This window comes from Rosa rugosa, chromosome 3 (assembly GCF_958449725.1).
Source record: "Rosa rugosa chromosome 3, drRosRugo1.1, whole genome shotgun sequence".
Lineage (NCBI taxonomy): Eukaryota > Viridiplantae > Streptophyta > Magnoliopsida > Rosales > Rosaceae > Rosa > Rosa rugosa.
The window spans coordinates 698,734-722,291 of record NC_084822.1 but is presented as its reverse complement, the minus strand read 5'-3'; the positions used below and the strand labels follow the sequence as shown (position 1 = coordinate 722,291).

At 38.5% G+C, this 23,558-nt stretch overlaps 3 protein-coding genes and 1 pseudogene across 9 annotated transcripts; all 4 read left to right on the top strand.

Moving 5' to 3' along the window:
- Positions 1–168: 168 nt before the first annotated feature.
- On the top strand, positions 169–16,727 carry LOC133741464 (uncharacterized). Of its 7 annotated transcripts, none has more exons than XM_062169364.1 (9): positions 169–452; positions 12,215–12,326; positions 12,638–12,828; positions 12,939–13,033; positions 13,138–13,566; positions 13,674–13,782; positions 14,749–15,394; positions 15,776–15,910; positions 16,484–16,727. In XM_062169364.1, exons 1-8 carry the CDS (start codon positions 318–320, stop codon positions 15,895–15,897), a joined length of 1,839 nt encoding a protein of 612 aa, XP_062025348.1. In that variant the 5' UTR covers positions 169–317; the 3' UTR covers positions 15,898–15,910; positions 16,484–16,727. The 7 variants fall into 7 exon arrangements, with proteins under 7 accessions (XP_062025348.1, XP_062025346.1, XP_062025347.1 ...); XM_062169362.1 differs by having other exon boundaries at positions 16,469–16,727; XM_062169363.1 differs by having other exon boundaries at positions 16,452–16,727.
- LOC133741463 (TMV resistance protein N-like) lies at positions 6,358–11,451 on the top strand. Its single transcript, XM_062169359.1, has 5 exons — positions 6,358–6,596; positions 6,914–7,409; positions 7,638–8,727; positions 8,836–9,114; positions 9,201–11,451. The coding sequence occupies exons 2-5, from the start codon at positions 6,934–6,936 to the stop codon at positions 11,280–11,282; spliced, it is 3,927 nt and encodes a 1,308-aa protein (XP_062025343.1). The 5' UTR covers positions 6,358–6,596; positions 6,914–6,933; the 3' UTR covers positions 11,283–11,451.
- Positions 16,728–16,846: 119 nt separating the features above from the next.
- Positions 16,847–19,295, top strand: LOC133741468 (disease resistance protein RUN1-like; annotated as a pseudogene).
- Positions 19,296–19,448: 153 nt separating this feature from the next.
- Positions 19,449–22,218, top strand: LOC133735817 (disease resistance protein RUN1-like). The gene is made up of 5 exons (XM_062163241.1): positions 19,449–19,643; positions 19,742–20,395; positions 20,482–21,103; positions 21,328–21,732; positions 22,079–22,218. Exons 1-5 carry the CDS (start codon positions 19,449–19,451, stop codon positions 22,171–22,173), a joined length of 1,971 nt encoding a protein of 656 aa, XP_062019225.1. The 3' UTR covers positions 22,174–22,218.
- Positions 22,219–23,558: the final 1,340 nt, after the last annotated feature.

Here is a 23,558-nt window from a genome sequence, read left to right as displayed (position 1 = left end):
AAGCAGTGAGAATGGAGGAATGAGGGCCCCACATGGAGCTCGTGGGGGTGACGTTGTGCCGTGAAGACCGCCAAAGTGTTGCCATAAAGCCTTGAATCTTTAGATTGCCTTGTCGGGGAATCTCCCTGAGTAAAACAAACCCGATGCTACCCGGCCCAATCTTTCTTCGGCCCATTTTCGCCAGCCCAACATGAACATGAAGGCCCACCCACCGTCTTAATATTTTTGTCTCAGCACCCAGAACCAGAACCAGAAGCTTCTCTCTCTGTATAGCAACAGCGCCGGAGTGAAGAGAGAGAGAAAGAGAAAGAGGAGAGATGTTCAAGAAGGGAGTGGAGGCTCGGTCGCACCAGAGACTGTCAGGGGCTGACAGGAAGAAGCTCAAGAGGACCGTCAAGGAAAGATTTCCCAGAGCTTCCGACGCCGATATCGATGCTTTACTCCCTCCCAAGGTACCTATCTAACCACTTTTTCCTTCTGAATCATTATGCTTCATTGGTTATGGCCTTGCTTTTTTGCATTTCCCCAGCTGCGAATGGTTTCACTCTGATTCTGCGTTTCATTCCAGGAAGCCGTATATGTGTGTTATATTCATCTCTTGCAAAATTTCATGATCTTTAACTTGCGATTAGTTTGCTGCCAATTTAAGGTAGACCGGAGTTTACACTGTTACTTGGGTTTTTACCACACTTCTTTATCCTCGATGATTCTCCGTTTTGTATGCTTGTCATTGGAATAATTCTTGTACTATTTTCCAACTAGATAGTGTCAATTTCAATCAGGTTGCACCAATATACAGAAGAAATAAGTTGGGACAAGTTTTGGTATAGGATTTATTTATTTTGGAATGGTTGGAACTGGGCATCATATGATGTTAGTTACTCACTACTGTGTATTTTGTATTGAATTAATCTCTAGGTGGAGATAAAGGTTTCAAAGTATCAAAATCGAGTCCTTGTATATGGCATAGAGGGAGGCTTTCCTATGTTTTTTGATATTGATGGGCGTGGCAAAGAAATTTTTCCCACAGGTATCATGTCCTTGTTTCCATCTCTTGTCCTTATTTGTTCTTGCATGTCTTGCATGTTTTTTCCCCCCTTCTCTCTTTCCCTTTTTTCTAGTATGTGGTCTGCCACACTTTACTAGTTAGTTATTTTCAATGTAGTTGGTCTTAGCTTGACCGTAAAGAGGTCAATATAAGATAGGCATTAATCTCACTTCCTGCTTTGGGTCAATGAAAATATGAAAAAGCTCTGCTAGCATATCTGCAGGTTATTCACATCTTTGTTTGGTTTATTGTCTTCCGTTTCAGTTTATGCCCTCTGGAAGGTCCCTGATCTCTTGCCTTCTTTCATGCTGAAAGGGGGCGAGGTTTCTCGATATGTTATTGGAGGGGCAGATTTGATGTTTCCCGGTATCAGCATACCTGCTGAAGGTTTACCATCGTTTATAGCTGGGGAAGCATGGGCGGTTAAAGTTCCAGGAAATCCAGCTCCCATTGCTGTAAGCTTCTGTGCGAATAGTATATGCTATGTTTTGAGACAACCGTTGGTTCATCTATTTGTGTAACTAAAGTTAGGTCATAATCTTGTCACTGGTCAATATCTTTACAGGTGGGAACTACTACTATGAGCTGCACTGAAGCATTAAAAGCTGGGTTGCGCGGAAAAGCCTTAAAAATTGCTCACTATTATGGTGACTTACTTTGGCAAGTATCTGTGGGAATTGACATAGAGATATGAATCATATGATCGACAAATAGAAAACTTCTGTTGGTTAACATTGTTGTGGAATTTTTTTTTTTTTTTTCAGGGAATCAGTTGAGGGGCCTTATGTGCCAAATGCAGGATTCTTAGAAGATGCTGTTTTTGAGGATCCTACCTTGTCATCAGCCCAAATTTCTGATTCATATGATGGTGCAAATGGTGGATCACATGATCAACTGAATGGCATTGATGATAGGGAAATGGGGCAACATGTTGATGTTGCTGATGTGCAGTCTGAACCAAGTTCTGCTTCAGTTGCACCGATTGATGCTAGGAATGAGATTGCTGAGGAAGTAACTGCAAATGTAGGTGATCTGAAGCTAACAGATGATGATTCTGCTAATCAGTCGACTGGGGAGGATCAACATCCTCTTTCTGCCGAGGATGTGGACATGCTTTTGGAAAAATGCCTTTTGCAAGCATTGCATACAACTGTCAAAGACAAAGACCTTCCCATGCCCGGAAGCACTCTATGGTATGGTAAAGATATAATCTTTGTGAAAATTTGCATGATCTGTCTCTACTCTCCCTGTGCATATACTTAATCTATAAGATCTCATGATCTTTTTTTGTGGTTCTGCAGGTCAAACTATGTTTTACCTTGTAGGCCTTCAGGCATCACACTAGACATCAAGAAATCATCATACAAGAAATTATCAAAGTGGTTACAAGCTAAATGTTCTACAGGATTGGTACGTTATGCTTTCATTTCCTCTTTCTCCAAAGTGATCACTTTTTCCGTTTTAATCTAGTCATTTTGAGGGTTATCTATATTGATCTTTTTGAAGTTTGGATTCTGAACGCGTTCTGCGCATCCTTATGGTGTTGTCAACTGTCGGCACCTTTATGTATTTAATGCATGGTTTTGTTGCTCTGTGTTCTTGACGATATTTGAAAATTTCATTTTTCTTTTATATTTATTCCAATTACTGCTCAAGTTATAGTATAAATCTCTATTGTACTAAGGGCTCATGAAGAATTGGGTTATAGTAATTGAGATGTATGCCCAAATTTGTTCAAATGATTTTGAGCATCATGATTGGCGTTGTTGGTTTTATCTTCACTCAAATTCTTTCCCTTTGTATATGTTTGTAATCTCTTTGCATTGGGGCTTGAAAAACAGGCTTGTAAAAGTATTTTATGCCAGATTTCTATGAGCTTTCTGAAGTTAATACATACGAGTGAAAAAAACAATAGAATCTTCTCTTCTAAATAACCAGTTGTATAGTCAATAACCTTAACCTAATTATTCAGCAGTATTTTTTCTTTTTGGTGATTCTTCATTGTATTTGATAGTCATAGTGTATACGTGGTTTGTTTAAACTTTTAGACATGGGCAAACTTTGTCAGTTTAGTTTAATAATGATCCATACACAACTACTGTTTAAAATTTCTTCAGTTTAGTGTATTTGGTAGTGGTAACTTGTGAAGACTTCCGAGTCTTGTTAATAATGATCTATACAATAGAAGACCACTGTTTAAACCTTCTTCAGTTTAGTGTATTAGTAGTAACTTGTGAAGACTTTTGAGTCTCTTTCATATCTCAGCTTAACTCTCTGATACATTCTAAAAGGGGGTGAGGTTTATAGCCATAGTCGAGAGTGACAGAGACTGGTTGAATTAAGCGTCCTGTGATTTAAATCCATATTGTCTTTGCTAGTGGTTTTCATAATGTTGGCACCCAAACATCTCTGCAGATTAGAGTGAAGGAAGATAAATATAAGAAGGAGTCTGTATTACTTTCTATTGACCGCAGCCATCCAGATTACTCATCTTTCAAGCCAGAGAAACGACAAGTTGAAGAAGCTGTTCAAACTGGTGTTCCTGCTGTCAGTGAAAGTCGGTCGGTCAAAATCCTTGAAGTGGCTGAGATCTATAAACCAAGTGTACATGTAAATCCAGTATTTGCTTCTGTAGGTGCTGACACAGGCGAGCTTTACAGTGCTTCGGATGCCACTGACATTGTGTTTAAATATGTTGAAAAGGAAAACCTGGTTAAGCCGACAGATAAATCCATTGTGATTTTGGATGTGATATTGTGTGATGCACTGTTCAAGGGGGCCATAAAGAAAGGTTCAACGTACCCTACAGAAATTCATAAAAGAGACTTAGGAGCAGCATTTGTGAATCGGATGCAAGCCCATCACATTGTGACAAGGGGAAATGACTCGGTTGTTCGTAAAGGTGGTTTGAAAACAGTCCAGATAATGACAGAAAGGCGGCAAGGTAATAAGAAAATGACCAAGTTATCAGGACTGGAAACATTTTTAGTGGATCCTGAAGCTTTGGCATCAGAGCTACAAAAGAAGTTCGCTTGTAGTACAACGGTGGCAGAACTACCAGGTGTGTGGCACAAATATGCACACTGAATTAGTTTTTATTGGAGAGTATCTTTTCTCTCTTGACTCATTATGTGGACTGTAGTATTTTATTAGTGTAGATTTTAGTGAAAAATTGTGAAAATTTTAGTGTAGATTCTGCCTTTGTTTATATATTTTTCAATGAGACATGGAAGTGATTATTTGTATATTTTTTGTTTATTTTATTTACTTATTTTTAATATTGAATTATGGTTTACATATATACTTGTAAATATACCCATATAACAACATTTTACCCGTACTCCATATGCGCTTTAGTCGATTTGATTGTCTGGGGATAATATTTATCATCACATTATGAGGATTCCTTCCGAGAGTTACTGATGATACACTTATGTTTTTCCTTTAGGTAAGAAGGGGCTGGAGGTTCTGGTTCAAGGTGGAGTGATTGAGAATCTGGCAAAACACTTGATTGAACAATATGGGATCCCAAAGAGATACATTGAAGTTCTTGACAAAACCAGGAGATGAGAGGTTGAGAAAGGTTAGTATATCTTCTTGATGGTAATGAATGAGAGGCAAGCTGGGAAAAATTGTTCTTTAGCATGTGGAGAAATTGTTGCTTTTCAATTCTAAGAACCTGTTTGGTTTATGTTTATGATTTTTGAAGAGGAAGAAAAAGGGAGACACGACTTTTTCAGAAATAAGAACAAAGTTCAAATGGTTTTTTGTTTTTAATTTTATGTACTCTCATCCTCTCCTCCACCCCTTTTTCACTCGTCTCCTTTTTTTCTGTAGTACGAAACAAAAATGTTGTTAGTGGCTCCCTTAAAATTATTGGATTTGCATTGTCCAAAAAATAAAAATTATTGGAACCTCTCTTTCCCCTTGTCTTTATTGATTTGCTGGCATCTGTGGACTGGCAAAAATACCTGATACGCGTAGTTATCTAAGGGATTTGTGGTTCAGTGACTTCAGTCTATTATTTCATCATAGTTTTGGTTCTTACTTTTATTGTTTTAGGAGAAACTATGAATCTAACACAAGAAATTGCGCTCATGTACTTTTATCTATGGGATTTGCGGTTCAGTGACTTCAGTCTATTATTTCATCATAGTTTTGGTTCTTACTTTTATTGTTTTAGGAGAAATTATGAATCTGACACAAGAAATTGCGCTTAAGTTCTTTTTTTCTTTCAGGTAATAATTAACAAGGTCATGGTTTGAATTGGAGAGATTGGCATCATTGATTAGCGTGGAGGAGTGAAGTGCATGTGCTTGATACATCCCATAGATGTGTATGGAGAGGGCTTAATATCTTTTTTTGAACTTGATTTCTCAACTGGTGGGATTGGGAAAATGAAGAGAATGGAGGGTGCCATGGAATACTTTATGCAACATTTTGTAGTTGTCTATTGAAGTATTGAGAGAGGAAAATACTGTAGTTTATGTTTTGTCTGGTAATGTTCTTAGTTTTGTTTCTAAATGAGGTTTGAGGAGAAAATGTGTGAATGATAAGAACAGGATTGGAGCAGAAGGATGATGAATAGGAGGCAAGGAGAACAAATAATTGTATATGCAAGTCATAGAATAAAAATAAAAATTAATTGAAGGATGATCATTAGTTATGAACTTATGACAGAAGAAAAATATTAGAGAACGGGGAAAATCTGCTGAACCTTTCCCAGCTCATCCAGTTTGGAATCACCCTTGACCGCTCAGGCTGGTTCTCAGTTAAGCTTTTAAGTTTTAAAGATGTTGCCTCTTCCAAACATAGTAGCAGTTTTTTTTCAAAAAAAAAAAAAAACATAGTAGCAGTTTATCTGGTTCGGCCTCCGCACTCCCACTACCGCTGCCATGGCTGATGGGCGGTGCCCATTAGCGTGTGGACTAACCCGCTTTATTTTCATGATATATGATGAGCATAAATCAATGGGCAATAAACGGAATAACCCAAACTCTTTTGCAAGGTTTTATTTTTCTAATGCGTGCAACGATTTCACATTCTCAACAGTAAGGTTCTTGGAAAGAACATGAAGGAGCGAGGAACACGATGGAATCCGCACTTGGTTTTGTTAAAGGCAACCCCACTAGCATACACTATACACCTTTTGACTGGAAAAGGAAGTACCTTTATCTTTCTTTTGTCAAAAGGTAACGTGACCGATTGACATGGGTTCGAGTCTGCTTGCAACAACAAAACAAATGCGGTGGGCCCCAGCTGACTGGGATCGCATTGACTGACTGGTAAAGTCTGAAGACCGGAGTCTCCTCCTACTGAAGTCTTCACGATCTAGATCTATCGTCACCCATTTCTTTCAGCTAGTCTCTCTAATCTCACTAAATCTACTTTGCCAAAAAAAAAAAATCTCACTAAATCTACACTTCTCGATCTCAGTCTCGTCCTTGCTTGCTTCTCGATCTTGTTATATTTTCTGTTCAAGTACTGCTGCTACGCGATTCCCATATTTGAAGACTGAACCGCAAGTCCAAATTGACCCCAAACTCAGGTTAAAACACCATTAATTTCTCCTTATCTACGTCGTTTTGCTATATATCTACCATTCGTTTCAGTATAATATTTGGCGTTTATTTTTTGTTTCCTAGTATTTCTGCAGCTCTGCTGATGATTTGTTGTAAAAGAGGCTTTAATGCCAATTGTTTATGAATTTCTATTCAAAATTACTTGTAATCAAATTAATTTCCCACCAAAAAGCAAAGCAACTAATGTTTGTCACTTCATATTCGATTCGTTTATTAGAATGAATGTTCATATATAGTGGATTTACAGAGAAATCCATCATTATTTCTGTTTTCTATGCAACAGGACAGTAGGGTCAATTGGAAATGAGCACAGAGAGTTCTTCACCTCCTCGGTGGCAATATGATGTCTTTTTGAGTTTTAGAGGCGAGGATACTCGAAAGGCTTTTACAGACCATTTATACACTGCATTGGATCATCACGGAATCATAACTTTCAGGGATGATCCTGAGCTTCACAAAGGGCAAGCGATTTCTCCAGCACTTTTTGCTGCAATTAAAGAATCAAGATTTGCTCTCATTGTTCTCTCACAAAATTATGCATCGTCAACATGGTGCTTGGATGAACTTGTAACAATTCTTGAATGTATGAAAGAAAGAGAAACGGTGCTGCCAATTTTCTATGATGTCGATCCCTCTGATGTACGAAAGCAAACAGGGAGCTTTAGAGAAGCCTTCACTAATCATGAAGAAAGGTTTCGGGATGGCATAGAGAAAGTGCGAAGGTGGAGATATGCTCTAACAGAAGTGGCAAGTCTCTCTGGGTGGAATTCAAAGGAATGGTATACATATACTCTTTCCATTTCCTTAATTTACAAATAATTAATTTTTCTGCTCTTCATTATGTTATTCACAAATAATATAGGCAGATAACCTATTGAGCTTATGAGGCTTTTTAAATGTCATTACAAGAATATAAAAGAAATTAAGTCCAATGCAGAGACATTTTCGTAAACTAAATTAATCTTCATATCAATAACCTGATAAGTTTAGCCTATTATGTGTTGTAGGTATGAATCAAAGCTCATTAGAGACATTGTTGAAGATATATGTAAAAGATTGCAACCTACATCATACAGTTATGCAGAAAATCTAGTTGGAATTTACTCAAGATTGCATCCAGTTAATTTGCTTTTAGACGTAGGGGTGGATGACGTCCGCTTCATTGGGATATGGGGAATGGGCGGGATTGGTAAGACAACTATGGTAAGAGCGGTGTATGAGAGAATCTCTCATGAATTTGAAGTTAGCTTCCGTCTTACCGATGTTAGAGACTCCGTTGAAAGAAGTGGTCTCCTAAATCTACAAAAGCAACTTCTCTCTGGGATTTGGACAAAAATGGCTGACATATCAGACCTTCATGAAGGAGCCACCATAATGAGGAGGTTGTTAGGTCACAAAAAGGTTCTTCTCATTCTTGATGATGTGAACCATTCAAGCCATTTGAAATTTTTGGCAGGAAGTGAAGAGTGGTTTGGTTCAGGGAGTAGAGTTCTCATCACAACTAGAAATGAGCGTTTATTGATCGAACATGGAGTGGAGAGAAGATTGAAGGTTGAGGAATTTAATGATGTGGATTCTCTTCAGCTTTTCAGCCAGAAAGCATTCAAAAAAGGTTACCCTGAAGAAGATTTTCTTGATTTGTCTAAATCTTTCATAAATTATGCCAAAGGTCTCCCTTTAGCTCTTGAAGTACTGGGCTCGTTTTTGCATGGAAGAGATCAAAGTGAATGGAACAGTGCATTGAGAAAACTAGGAAGAGTCTGTAACTTGGAAATTTTTGACATACTTAAAACAAGTTATGATGGTCTAGATGATGAAGAAAAGACAATATTCCTAGACATTTCATGCTTCTTTTGCGGAAAGACAAAAGACCGAGTAACAGAGATACTGATCAGTTGCGATGTTTCTGCAATTATTGGAATAAAAGTTCTTACCGAAAGATCTCTCTTGACTGTTTCACATGGAAGACTATGGATGCACGATTTGATCCAAAAAATGGGTCGGGAAATTGTCCGTCGGCAATCTACTAATGAGCCAGGCAGGCGCAGTAGGTTATGGCAAGCTGAAGACGTCAAACATGTCTTGACCAACAATACTGTAAGAGATTTTGGTATAAGAAAATTTTAGTTACATTTGCTAATGAAAAGGTAGTCTAATATCCTCATTTTCTTGGCCCTGATATTTTATATTGGTGATGTTTAATAGGGAACAGAAGCAATGGAAGGCATTGTTCTGGACTCAATTGAGCTTGGAGTAAAGGTGAGGGTGAATGCTAAATCCTTTTCGATGATGAACAGATTGAGATATCTTGTCATTAAGAATGGGAACCTACCGAATGGGCTAGAATGTCTTCCTAATAGTTTGCGGATTCTTAATTGGACCGGGTATCCCTTGAAATCTCTCCCATCGGATTTCAACCCTGAGAAGCTACTCGAACTTAACATGTGCCATAGTTGCATTGAACATTTTCCGTTGGAAATAGAGGTATCAAGTAATTACATAATAATTTATTACTTACAGAAGAAATTGTTGAATATGAAAGCTAATTTTCTTATGCTTTTACTTGACAGAGTTTATACAATTTGAAAACCGTTAAACTCAGCAACTCTTTGAATCTTGTCAACACCCCAAACTTTAAAGGTATGCCACATCTTGAGCTTCTGTTTCTGGAAGGTTGTACACGATTGTATGAGGTTGACCCAGGGATTGAAGTGCTTGAAAAACTTACTGTGCTGAACTTGAAAGATTGCAAGAATCTAGTGCATTTTGCAAGCAGTGTAAGTGGCTTAAAATCTCTCAAAGTTCTTAATCTTTCTGGTTGCTCAAAGCTTAAGAAACTACCGAATGACATGGGTCATTTAGAAAGTTTGGAGGAGCTTCATGTGAATGGCACCAGCATAAGAGAACTACCTTCTTCTATTGGAAGGCTTGAAAGACTTCTTCTGCTGGAAATGGAAGATTGCAAAGATCTCATGTGTCTTCCAATAAGTGTAGGTGGCCTAAAATCTCTCAAAATTGTTAATATTTCTGGTTGCTCAAAGCTTAACAACTTGCCAGAGGAGTTGGGCCGTCTAGCGTGTTTGGAAGAGGTTTATGCAAGTGGAACTTCTATACAAGAACTACCTTGCTCAATTGGCATGCTTGAAGGACTTGTTTCTATGTCCTTGAGAGATTGCAAACATCTTGTGTGTCTTCCAAGCAGTGTAGGTGGCTTAAAATCTCTCAAAGTTGTTAATATTTCTGGTTGCTCAAAGCTTGACAAATTGCCAAAGGAGCTGGGCCATATAGTGTGTTTGGAAAAGGTTGATGCGAGTGGGACTTCTATACGAGAACTGCCTTGCTCAATTGGCATGCTTGAAGGACTTGTTTCTATGTCCTTGAGAGATTGCAAACATCTTGTGTGTCTTCCAAGCAGTGTAGGTGGCTTAAAATCTCTGAAATATCTCAATCTTTCTGGTTGCTCAAAGCTTGATAAATTGCCAGATGAGTTCGGTCTTGTTGCCTGTTTGGAGAAGCTTGATGTGAGTGGAAGTGGCATGAGAGAAGTGCCCTCCTTTATTGGTCTTTTGAAAAACCTCAAACAATTATCTCTTGCTGGATGTAAAGGGCAATCACCTAAATCATGGAATATGATGTTCAAATCTTTTCAGTTATTTCGAAAAAGAAGTCACATCCCGGCAGGATTGTCATTGGCTAGTTTGTCTGGTTTGCATTCATTAACCAAACTGGATCTAAGTGACTGCAATCTTTCTGAAATCCCCAATGATTTTGGATGCTTGTCCTCGTTAACAGTGTTAGATTTGGGCGAAAATCAATTTGTTAGACTACCTGAGAGCATCAGGCAACTCTCTAGACTTGAATGTCTTCACTTGGATTCGTGCTGCAAGCTTCAGTCATTGCCAGAGCTTCCAACTTGTTCATGTGTATGCCTCAGCAACTGCATTTCATTAGACACATTATCCAATCAAATAGAGAAATTGATGAGTGTTAACCGTTTCAAAATGGTGGAGAATGAAAGCTGGAAAAGTCCAGCACTTTCATTGCTAACACGCTACCTTAAGTTTCCACATTCAGTACATTCTAAACCTCATTTATTTAGCCTTATTGCTCCTGGAAATGAAATACCAGAGTGGTACAATCACCAAAGTGTGGGGTATTCGATAACTGTAGAGCTGCATCCAGGTTGGTTTAGTAACAAGTGGAAGGGATTTGCCTGGTGTGTCGTGTATAGACTCCTCAAACCACTGCCTTTGGCTGAGTTTGGCTTGCATTGCTCATTGACGGCCAATGGAGAATTCATCGGTCGCTGTGGTCTACGGTTTACGGGAAAGTTGAATATATATGTGTTGGATCACATTTGGTTCTTCTGTGGGCACCGTGATGGTGATGATTATAACTTTGACTATGAGTGGCAAGATATCTACTATCAGCTTGAATTCTCATTTACATCTAGCTTCCACGTGGGGGGAGAAATGGATGAGCAAATTGTGCGAGTGAAGAAGTGTGGGGTCCATATGGTGTATGAGGAAGATGCAGCATCTAGTAGTACTGCAACTGGTGCAGGTCAGGAAGAGGAAGAAGAACCTCATCCAAAAAGATTTAAAAGACTTGAGCTTGACGGGGCAGGACCTAGTGACCAGAAAAGTGGTTAATGCATTTTTTTTATTTTCTGTGAAAATGAATTGAATTCTTGTCTTTTTTTTTTTTTTTTTTTGTTAGCTTAGTGATTAGGGCATCCACTACCTATATACGAAGTCATGAACCCTTTGATTCTCTTTAAAATAAAAAAAATAAAAAAAAATAAAAAATTGAATTCTTGTCTTGAACACATGCAAGTTGATGCTTCTTATTTTTCATTTGGATAATTATGCCTACCCTGCCGGTGTGAGCGTGTGATTGATTCTTTGCTCGATGAAGCAGCAATATTTAGATTTTGAATGTCTCTTTTATTTCACTGCCATTTATATATCCTGAAAAAAAAAAAAAAATTTGACACCAAATTGGAGATCAAAAAACAATATAATTGATGACTCCGTACGTTAATGTCTGAAAGTAGCATTAACTAATTGCGATTGCACAAAATCCCTGACTCTGTTAATAAACACAGAAGAGTCATCCAACTCAGGATAAGCATAGAAAGTATGAATGGCGTTCGGAAACACCACCAGCTCCGCTTGTTTCCCGCGTTTCTTCAATCCCTCGTAGTATCTCTTCTGCCAATCCTGCAACGGATCAAATCCCCCAACGGATCAAACACAATCGTCGCCGGAAAATCAACCCCCGAAATATCCACCGCGTTCGGCCCGAACACATTGACCACCGGGTGGTCCCGATCCTACCCGTCCGGCAAAAACGCCTTCCACATCCTGTATGATTCTCCGTTATTTATGCTTCTCATTGGAATAATTCTTATACCATTTTCCACCTAGATAGTGTCAATTTCAATCAGGTTGCACCAAATTACAGAAGAAATAAGTTGGACAAGTTTTGGTATAGGATTTATTTATTTTGGAATGGTTGGAACTGAGCATCATATAATGTTAGTTACTGACTACTGTATATTTTGTATCGAATTAATCTCAAGGTGGAGATAAAGGTTTCAAAGTATCAAAATCGAGTCCTTGTATATGGCATAGAGGGAGGCTTTCCTATGTTTTTTGATATTGACGGCCGTGGCAAAGAAATTTTTCCCACAGGTATCATGTCCTTGTTTTCCGTTCTCTTCTCCTTATTTGTTCTTGCATTTTTTTTTTTTTTTTCCTTTCTTTCCTTTTTTTCTAGTATGTGGTCTGCCACACTTAACTGGTTAGTTGTTTTCAATGAAGTTGGTCTTAGCTTGACCTTAAAGGGCTCTCAAGACTATCTGAGAGGAACAGAAATATTGGGTCAATATAACATATTCATTAATCTCACTTCCTGCTTTGGGTCAATGAAAATATGAAGAAGCTCTGCTATCATATCTGCAGGCTATTCACAGCTTTGTTTTGTTGATTGTTTTCCGTTTCAGTTTATGCCCTCTGGAAGGTCCCTGATCTCTTGCCTTCTTTCATGCTGAAAGGGGGCGAGGTTTCTCGATATGTTATTGGAGGGGCAGATTTGATGTTTCCCGGTATCAGCATACCTGCTGAAGGTTTACCATCGTTTATAGCTGGGGAAGCATGGGCGGTTAAAGTTCCAGGAAATCCAGCTCCCATTGCTGTAAGCTTCTGTGCAAATAGTATATGCTATGTTTTGAGACAACCCTTGGTTCATCTATTTATGTAACTAAAGTTAGGTCATAATCTTCTTACTGGTCAATATCTTTACAGGTGGGAACTACTACAATGAGTTGCACTGAAGCATTAAAAGCTGGATTGCGTGGAAAAGCCTTAAAAATTGCTCACTATTATGGTGACTTACTTTGGCAAGTATCTGTGGGAATTGACATAGAGATATGAATTATATGATTGACACATAGAAAACTTCTGTTGGTTAACATTGTTGTGGAATATATTTTTTTTTCTTCAGGGAATCAGTTGAGGGCCCTTATGTGCCAAATGCAGGTTTCTTAGAAGATGCTGTTTTTGAGGATTCTACCTTGTCATCAGCTCAAATTTCTGATTCATATAATGGTGCAAATGATGGATCACATGATCAACTGAATGGCATTGATGATAAGGAAATGGGGCAACATGTTGATGTTGCTGATGTGCAGTCTGAACCAAGTTCTGCTTCGGTTGCACCGATTGATGTTAGGAATGAGATTGCTGAGGAAGTAACTGCAAGTGTAGGTGATCTGAAGCTAACAGATGATGATTCTGCTAATCAGTCGACTGGGGAGGATCAACATCCTCTTTCGGCCGAGGATGTGGACATGCTTTTGGAAAAATGCCTTTTGCAAGCATTGCATACAACTGTCAAAGACAAAGACCTTCCCATGCCCGGAAGCACTCTATGGTATGGTAAAGATATAATCTTTGTGAAACTTTGCATGATCTCTCTCTACCCTCCCTGTGCATATACTTCATTTATAAGAATTCATGATTTGTTTTGTGGTTCTGCAGGTCAAACTATGTTTTACCTTGTAGGCCTTCAGGCATCACACTAGACATCAAGAAATCATCACACAAGAAATTATCAAAGTGGTTGCAAGCTAAATGTTCTACAGGATTGGTGCGCTATGCTTTCATTTTCCTCTTTCTCATAAGTGACCACTTTTTTTAGTTTTAACCTAGTCATTTTGAGGGTTAGCTATATTGGTATTTTTCTAGTTTTGATTCTGAAAACATTCTGCACATCCTTATGGTGTTGTCAGCGGTCAGCACCTTTATGTATTAATGCATGGTTTTGTTGCTCTGTATTCTTGACAATATTTGAAAATTTTATTTTTCTTTTATATTTCTGCCAATTACTGATCAAGTTATAGTATAAATCTCTATTATATTCAGGGCTCATGCAGAATTGGGTTATAGTATTTGAGATGCATACACAAAATTGTTCAAATGATTTTGAGCATCAGGAAAGGCATTATTGGTTTTACCTCCAATTCTCCCTTTGTATATGTTTGTAAAAGTATTTTATGCCAGATTTCTATGAGCTTTCTGAAGTTAATACATACGAGTAAAAAAACAATAGAATCTTCTGTTCTAAATAACCAGTTGTATAGTCAATAACCTTTACCTAATTATTCAGCAGTATTTTTTCTTTTTGGTGATTCTTCATTGTATTTAATAGTCATAGTGTATACGTGGTTTGTTTAAACTTTTAGACATGGGCAAACTTTGTCAGTTTAGTTTAATAATGATCCATACACAACTACTGTTTAAACTTTCTTCAGTTTAGTGTATTTGGTAGTGCTAACTTGTGAAGACTTCCGAGTCTTGTTAATAATGATCTATACAATAGAAGACCACTGTCTAAACTTTCTTCAGTTTAGTGTATTTGCTAGTAGTAACTTGTGAAGACTTTTGAGTCTCTTTCATATCTCAGCTTAACTCTCTGATACATTCTAAAAGGGGGTGAGGTTTATAGCCATAGTAGAGAGTGACAGAGACTGGTTGAATTAAGCTTCCTGTGATTTAAATCCATATTGTCTTTGCTAGTGGTTTTTATAATGTTGGCACCCAAACATCTCTGCAGATTAGAGTGAAGGAAGATAAATATAAGAAGGAGTCTGTATTACTTTCTATTGACCGCAGCCATCCAGATTACTCATCTTTCAAGCCAGAGAAACGACAAGTTGAAGAAGCTGTTCAAACTGGTGTTCCTGCTGTCAGTGAAAGTCGGTCGGTCAAAATCCTTGAAGTGGCTGAGATCTATAAACCAAGTGTACATGTAAATCCAGTATTTGCTTCTGTAGGTGCTGACACAGGCGAGCTTTACAGTGCTTCAGATGCCACTGACATTGTGTTTAAATATGTTGAAAAGGAAAACCTGGTTAAGCCGACAAATAAATCCATTGTGATTTTGGATGCGATATTGTGTGATGCACTGTTCAAGGGGGCCATAAAGAAAGGTTCAACGTACCCTACAGAAATTCATAAAAGAGACTTAGGAGCAGCATTTGTGAACCGGATGCAAGCCCATCACGTTGTGACAAGGGGAAATGACTCGGTTGTTCGTAAAGGTGGTTTGAAAACAGTCCAGATAATGACAGAAAGGCGGCAAGGTAATAAGAAAATGACCAAGTTATCAGGGCTGGAAACATTTTTAGTGGATCCTGAAGCTTTGGCATCAGAGCTGCAAAAGAAGTTCGCTTGTAGTACAACGGTGGCAGAACTACCAGGTGTGTGGCACAAATATGCACACTGAATTAGTTTTTATTGGAGAGTATCTTTTCTGTCTTGACTCATTATGTGGACTGTAGTATTTTATTAGACCGGTTAACATTTGTGAAAATTTTCGTGTAGATTCTGCCTTTATTTATATATTTTTCAATGAGACATGGAAGTGATTATTTGTATATTTTTTGTTTATTTTATTTACTTATTTTTTAATATTGATTTATGGTTTACATATATACTTGTATATATACACATATAACAACATTTTACCCATACTCCATATGCGCTTTAGTCGGTTAGATTGTCTGGGGATAATATTTATCGTCACATTATGAGGATTCCTTCCGAGAGTTACTGATGATACACTTATGTTTTTCCTTTAGGTAAGAAGGGGCTGGAGGTTCTGGTTCAAGGTGGAGTGATTGAGAATCTGGCAAAACACTTGATTGAACAATATGGGATCCCAAAGAGATACATTGAAGTTCTTGACAAAACCAGGAGATGAGAGGTTGAGAAAGGTTAGTTTATCTTCTTGATGGTAATGAATGAGAGGCAAGCTGGGAAAAATTGTTCTTTAGCATGTGGAGAAATTGTTGCTTATCAATTCTAAGAACCTGTTAGGTTTATGTTTATGATTTTTGAAGAGGAAGAAAAAGGGAGACACGACTTTTTTAGAAATCAGAACAAAGTTAAAAATAAGAACAAAGTTCAAATGGTTTTTTGTTTTTAATTTTATGTACTCTCATCCTCTCCCCCAACCCTTTGTCACTCATCTCCTTTTTTTCTGTAGTACGAAACAAAAATGTTATTAGTGGCTCCCTTAAAATTATTGGATTTGCATTGTCCAAAAAATAAAAATTATTGGAACCTCTCTTTCCCCTTGTCTTTATTGTTTTGCTGGCATCTGTGGACTGGCAAAAATACCTGATACACTCTTGCGTAGTTATCTATGGGATTTGTGGTTCAGTGACTTCTGTCTATTATTTCATCATAGTTTTGGTTCTTACTTTTATTGTTTTAGGAGAAATTATGAATCTAACACAAGAAATTGCGCTTAAGTTCTTTTTTTCTTTCAGGTAATAATTAACAAGGTCATGGTTTGAATTGGAGAGATTGGCATCATTGATTAGCGTGGAGGAGTGAAGTGCATGTGCTTGATACATCCCATAGATGTGTATAGAGAGGGCTTAATATCTTTTGTTGAACTTGATTTCTCAACTGGTGGGATTGGGAAAATGAAGAGAATGGAGGGTACCATGGAATACTTTATGCAACATTTTGTAGTTGTCTACTGAAGTATTGAGAGAGGAAAATATTGTAGTTTATATTTTGTCTGGTAATGTTGTTATTTTTGTTTCTAAATGAGGTTTGAGGAGAAAATGTGAGAATAATAAGAGCAGAAGGATGATGAATAGGAGGCAAGGAGAACAAATAAATGTATTTTTGTCTGGTACTCTTTTCTTTTTGTCTCTTTATATTGCTTTAATATACATATAGTTAATTTTTGCGCTCTTCATTAGGTTATCACAAATAATATAGGCAGATAATCAATTACGCTTATGAGGCTTTTTAAATGTCATTACAAGAATATAAAAGAAATCAAGTCCAACGCAGAGAGATCTTCATAAACTAAATCTTCATATCAATAACCTGATGTGTTTTGTCTATTCTGTGTTGTAGGTATGAATCAAAGCTCATTAGAGATATTGTTGAAGTAATATGGACAAAACTGCAACCTACATCATTCAGTTATGCAGAAAATCTAATTGGAATTTACTCAAGATTGCAGCCAGTCAATTTGCTTTTAGGTAGGGACTACTCAATATATAAAGCTAAGTGAACAATACCGAAACCTAGGGTTTCGTGTAGCAGGGCGGCGGCGACCCGAGGGTTTTCTGCACGCTATAGGGCGCTTCCGGCGTCGTTTTCTTTCGGTGAACGTAGCAGGCTTGTTGGTGGGGGCGTCGGACTTGTGATAGGATCGGGCTGTTTGGTGCTGGGGTTGGAGTTTGCAGATCTGGTTCCATCGTCGTACTGTGGCACAACAGTCTCCTCTGAGGCGGTGCTGTTGGGTTGAAGACGACGCCGGCGTGAGACGGCGTCGGTTCGGATTGTTTTGTCAGGGCGCGTAACGACCGGCGACGATCAGTTGACGGCGGCTCGGATCCTTGCGGACCTTCTTCGGGCGGCTCGGCGAGGAGGAGACGTCCACTAAGGCTTTGGTTTGTGTTTGCAGGGCTAGATAGTTGCAGTGAGCAGTTTTGATAGGCGGTGCGATGGTTGCTATGGCCCCCTGCCTGGGGAGGCCACCGGACTGACGAGGGGGTGGTGGACGGCTTCTTGGAGGTTCCAGATCCGGTCGGCAAGGGTTTGGGAACGTAGGGTTTGGGCAGCGGGTCTTGGCCCTTTGCCTTCATGGCATGCCGAGTTGCAGTCCAGTGAATTGGGTCTGATTAGCCCATTTGGGCCTAATTAGTCCAATTCCCCTATTTTCTCACTCTCGGTCGGGTTTGGGCTTCTTGGGGGTGGTCTGTCCTGCTCTTTATCCTGCACCTGTTCCTAGCATGCTGCCGTGGGTGTGTTGAATGTTGCGACGTACACCAGAAGGGTCTTAGGCGTCAAGATGTTCAGGACATTGGTTCCATTTTGGGGCAGTGTAGGATTAGGGGGTTTTTAAATTCTGCATTGTTTTTTCAGCAGTTCCTTTAGGTTTTTAGTCTTTTGGACTTTAGTTTTCTGGATTTCTTTTAGATTTAGTTCTCTTCATGAGCATGCGTTGTAATATGAGGGGTGTTCTGTACCCTTCATGCTTGACCGAGTGAGGTCGTATGATTTATCATCAATGGATTAGTCTTCCGTTGCCCTCAAAAAAAAAAAAAAAAAAAAAAAAAATTTGCTTTTAGGTGCAGGGGTGGATGACGTCCGATTCATTGGAATATGGGGAATGGGCGGGATTGGTAAGACTACTATAGTAAGAGCGGTGTATGAGAGAATCTCTCGTCAATTTGAATTTAGTTTCCTTCTTACCAATGTTAGAGACTTCGTTGAGAAAAGTGGTCTACTTAATCTACAAAAGCAACTTCTATCTGGGATTTGGACAAAAAAGGCTGATATATCAGACCTTCATGAAGGAGCCACCATAATAAGGAGGTTGTTAGGTCACAGGAAAGTTCTTCTCATTCTTGATGATGTGAACCATTCAAGCCATTTAAAATTTTTGGCAGGAAACCAAGAGTGGTTTGGTTCAGGGAGTAGAGTTCTCATCACAACTAGAGATGAGCATTTGTTGATCGAACATGAAGTGGAGAGAAGATTGAAGGTTGAGGAACTTAATGATGAGGATTCTCTTCTGCTTTTCAGCTGGAAAGCATTCAAAAAAGGTACCCTGAAGAAGATTTTCTTGATTTGTCTAAATATGTCATAAATTATGCCAAAGGTCTCCCTTTAGCTCTTGAAGTACTGGGCTCTTTTTTGTATGGAAGAGATCTAAGTGAATGGAACAGTGCATTGAGAAAACTAGGAACAGTTTGTAACTTGGAAATTTTTGACATACTTAAGACTAGCTATGATGGTCTAGATGATGAAGAGAAGAAAATATTCCTAGACATTTCATGCTTCTTTTGTGGAGAAGAAAAAGATCGAGTAACAGAAGTACTGATCAGTTGCGATGTTTCTGCGACTATTGGAATAAAAGTTCTTATGGAAAGATCTCTCTTGACTGTTTCATATGGAAGACTATGGATGCACGATTTGCTCCAAGAAATGGGTCGGGAAATTGTCCGCCGGGAATCTACTAATGAGCCAGGCAGGCGCAGTAGGTTATGGCTTCCTGAAGACGTCAAACTTGTCTTGACCAAAAATATTGTAAGAGATTTAGTACAAGAACAATTTTAGTTATTATTTGCTAATACATTATATACAAGTCAGTCTACTAAATCTGCTTTTTATGATATGATAAAATTGGGTTAATAGGGAACTGAAGCAATAGAAGGCATATTTGTGGACTCAACCAAGTCAGAAGTAAAGGTGGACGTGAATCGAAAATCATTTTCGGTGATGAACAGATTGAGATACCTGAAGATTAATGATGGGAACCTACCTAAGGGGCTTGAATCTCTTCCCAATAGTTTACGGATTCTTGATTGGACGAGGTATCCGTTAAAATCTCTGCCATCACATTTCAACCCTCAAAAGCTGCTCGAACTTAGTTTGTGTCATAGCTGTGTTAAATATGTTCGGATAGGAACTGAGGTATCCTACAATTACTATATCGTTCTTTTATTACTTATAATAATTGTTGAATATATCATGGAAGCTAATTTTTTCTGTGCTTTTTACTTGACATGCAGCCTTTATACAATTTGAAAACCATTAATCTGAGTCACTCTCTGAATCTTGTCAACACCCCAAACTTTAAAGGTATGCCATATCTCGAGGTTCTGATTCTTGAAGGTTGTATAAGATTGAATGAGGTTGACCCAACAATTGAAGTGCTTGAAAGACTTACTGTGCTGAACTTGAAAGATTGCAAGAATCTTGTGCACTTTGCAAGCAGTATAAGTGGCTTAAAAGATCTCAAAGTTCTTAATCTTTCTGGTTGCTCAAAGGTTAGCAAACTACCGAATGACATGGGTCATTTGGAGAGTTTGGAGGAGCTTTATCTGAATAACACTGGCAGAGAAGTCGCAAGATTGTCGCTGGCTTGTTTATCTGGTTTGCGTTCATTAACCTACCTCAATCTAAGTGACTGCAATCTTTCTGAAGAAGCAATCCCCAGTGATTTTGGATGCTTAGCCTCATTGAGAAATTTAAATTTGAGCAAAAATCAATTTGTTAGACTACCCGAGAGCATCAGCCAACTCTCTCAACTTGAATCTCTTTCCTTGGATCAGTGCCGCGAGCTTCAGACATTACGCGTCAGCCAACTCTCTCAACTTGAACATCTTTCCTTGGATCAGTGCAGCAAGCTTCAGACATTACGCGTCAGCCAACTCTCTGGACGTGTACATTTTTCCTTGGATCAGTGCCGCGAGCTTCAGACATTACGCGTCAGCCAACTCTCTCGACTTCACATCTTTCCTTGGATCAGTGCCACAAGCTTCAGACATTACGCGTCAGCCAAGTCGAGATACTTGAACATCTTTCCTTGAATCAGTGCCGCAAGCTTGGGACATTACGCGTCAGCAAAGTCGAGAGACTTCGACATCTTTCCTTGGAACAGTGCCACAAGCTTCAGACATTACGCGTCAGCCAAGTCGAGATACTTGAACATCTTTCCTTGAATCAGTGCCGCAAGCTTGGGACATTACGCGTCAGCAAAGTCGAGAGACTTCGATATCTTTCCTTGAAACAGTGCCACAAGCTTCAGACATTACGCGTCAGCCAAGTCTCTCGACTTGAACATCTTTCCTTGAATCAGTGCCGCAAGCTTGGGACATTACGCGTCAGCCAAGTCGAGAGACTTCAACATCTTTCCTTGGAACAGTGCCGCAAGCGTCAGACATTACGCGTCAGCCAAGTCTCTCGACTTGAACATCTTTCCTTGAATCAGTGCCGCAAGCTTTGGCAAATATTATTAAAGCAGAGAAATACCATGCGAGGCCTTCAACACTACTATGATGATGATGCAGCATCTAGTAGCACTGCAACTGGTGCAAGTCAGGAAGAGGAAGAACCTCATCCAAAAAGATTTAAACGACTCGAGCTTGACGGTGCAGGACCTAGTGACCAGAAACATGATTAAAGCATTTTTTTTGTCTCTGAAAATTTCTTCTTGTCTTCGAATGAACACATGCATGTTGATGCTTCTTATTTTTCATTTGGTTAATTATGCCTACCGGTGTGATTGATCCTTTGCTCCATGAAGCAGCAATATTTAGTTAATCCCAAATTGTGATTTGTCTCTTTTATTTTATTTTATTTTATTACCATTCAGGCATTCATATATCCTGGCAAGCAAATTGGTACAGAATTATAAATCGAAAAACAACAAAGGTCATTGTCAAGGGAGCCATTGTGATTCTGCATGCGATATTGTGTGATGCACTGTTCAAGGGAGCCATAAAGAAAGGTTCAACATACCCTACAGAAATCCATAAAAGAGACTTAGGAGCAGCATTTGTGAACCGGATGCAAGCCCATCACATTGTGACAAGGGGAAATGACTCGGTTGTTCGTAAAGGTGGTTTGAAAACAGTCCAGATAATGACAGAAAGGCGGCAAGGTAATAAGAAAATGACCAAGTTATCAGGACTGGAAACATTTTTAGTGGATCCTGAAGCTTTGGCATCAGAGCTACAAAAGAAGTTCGCTTGCAGTACAACGGTGGCAGAACTACCAGGTGTGTGGCACAAATATGCACACTGAATTAGTTTTTATTAATGAGTATCTTTTCTCCCTTGACTCATTATTTGTGAAAATTTTAGAGTAGATTCTGCCTTTATTTTTATTTTTTCAATGAGACATGAAAGTTATTGTTTGTATTTTTTTTTTGTTTATTTTATTGACTTATTTTCTAATATTGAATTATGGTTTACATATATACATAGTATACACAGATAACAACCTTTCTCCCATACTCCAAATGCTCTCTAGTTGATTTGATTCTCTGGGGATAATATTTATCGTCACATTATGAGGATTCCTTCCGTGATTTACTGATGAATACACTTTATGTTTTCCTTTAGGTAAGAAGGGGCAGGAGGTTCTGGTTCAAGGTGGAGTGATTGAGAATCTGGCAAAACACTTGATTGAACGATATGGGATCCCAAAGAGACATTGAGGTTCTTGACAAAACCAGGAGATGAGAGGTTGAGAAAGGGTAGCATACTTAATTCTTCTTCATGGTAATGAATGAGAGGCAAGTTGGGAAAAATTGTTCTTTAGCATGTGGAGAAATTGTTGCTTATCAATTCTAAGAACCTGTTCTATTGATGTTTATGATTTTTGAAGAGGAAGAAAAAGGAAGACATGACTTCTTTAAAGATAAGAACAAAGTTCAAATGGTTTTTTGTTTTTAATTTTATGTACTCTCATCCTCTCCCCCACCCTTTTTTCACTCATCTCCTTTTCTTTCCTTAGTAACGAAACAAAATGTTATTAGTGGCTCCCTTAAAATTATTTGACATGCATTGCACAAAAAATAAAAATTATTGGAACCTCTCTTTCCCCTCTTTATTGTTTTGCTGGCATCTGTGGACTGGCAAAAATATCTGATACTGTCTGGCATAGTTATCTATGGGATTTGTGGTTCAATCTATTATTTCACCATAGTTTTGGTTTTTACTTTTATTGTTTTTAGGAGAAACTATGAATCTAACACAAGAAGTTGTGCTCAAGTTCTTTTGGCTATGAACAATTTTCTTTCAGGTAATAATTAACAGTCATGGTTTGGATTGGAGAGTTTGGCATCATTGATTAGCGTGGAGGAGTGAAGTGCATGTGCTTGATACATCCCATAGATGTGTATAGAGAGGGCTTAATATCTTTTGTTGAACTTGATTTCTCAACCGGTGGTATTTGGAAAATGAAGAGAATGGAGGTACCATGGAATAGTTTATGCAACATTTTGTCTATTGAGAGCGCAAAATATTGTAGTTTATGTTCTGTCTAATAATGTTCTTATTTTTGTTTCTAAATCAGGTTTGAGGAGAAGATGTGTGAATAATAAGAATGGGATTGGAGCAGAAAGATGATGGATAGGAGGCAAGGAGAGAAAAAAAAAAAAAAATTATGCAAGTCATAGAATAAAAATAAAAATTAATTGATGATCATTAGTTACGACAATAGATAATATTAGAGAATGGAGAAAACTGAGCCCTTCCGCTGCTCATCCAGTTCGGAACCATCCATACTCTTCTATAAAGCCCTGTGTTAGGCTAGGCTGGCTTAGACTGGTTCTTTGTGTTAAGCTTTTCAATTTTAAAGATGTTGCGTCCTCCAAACATGGGAGCAGCTTATGTAATTCGGCCTGTCGTATTCACTCGTGGGCTAACCCACTTATTTCCGTGATATATCCATACATGCTCAAAACCAACGGGCAATAAATGGAAAAGTCCAGACTGTTTTGGAAGGTTTTAATTTTCTGATGTGTTCAACGCTTTCACATTCTCAACAGTAGTGGTTTTTGTTTCATCAAAAAAAAAAAAAAAGGGGTTTTGTCCATTT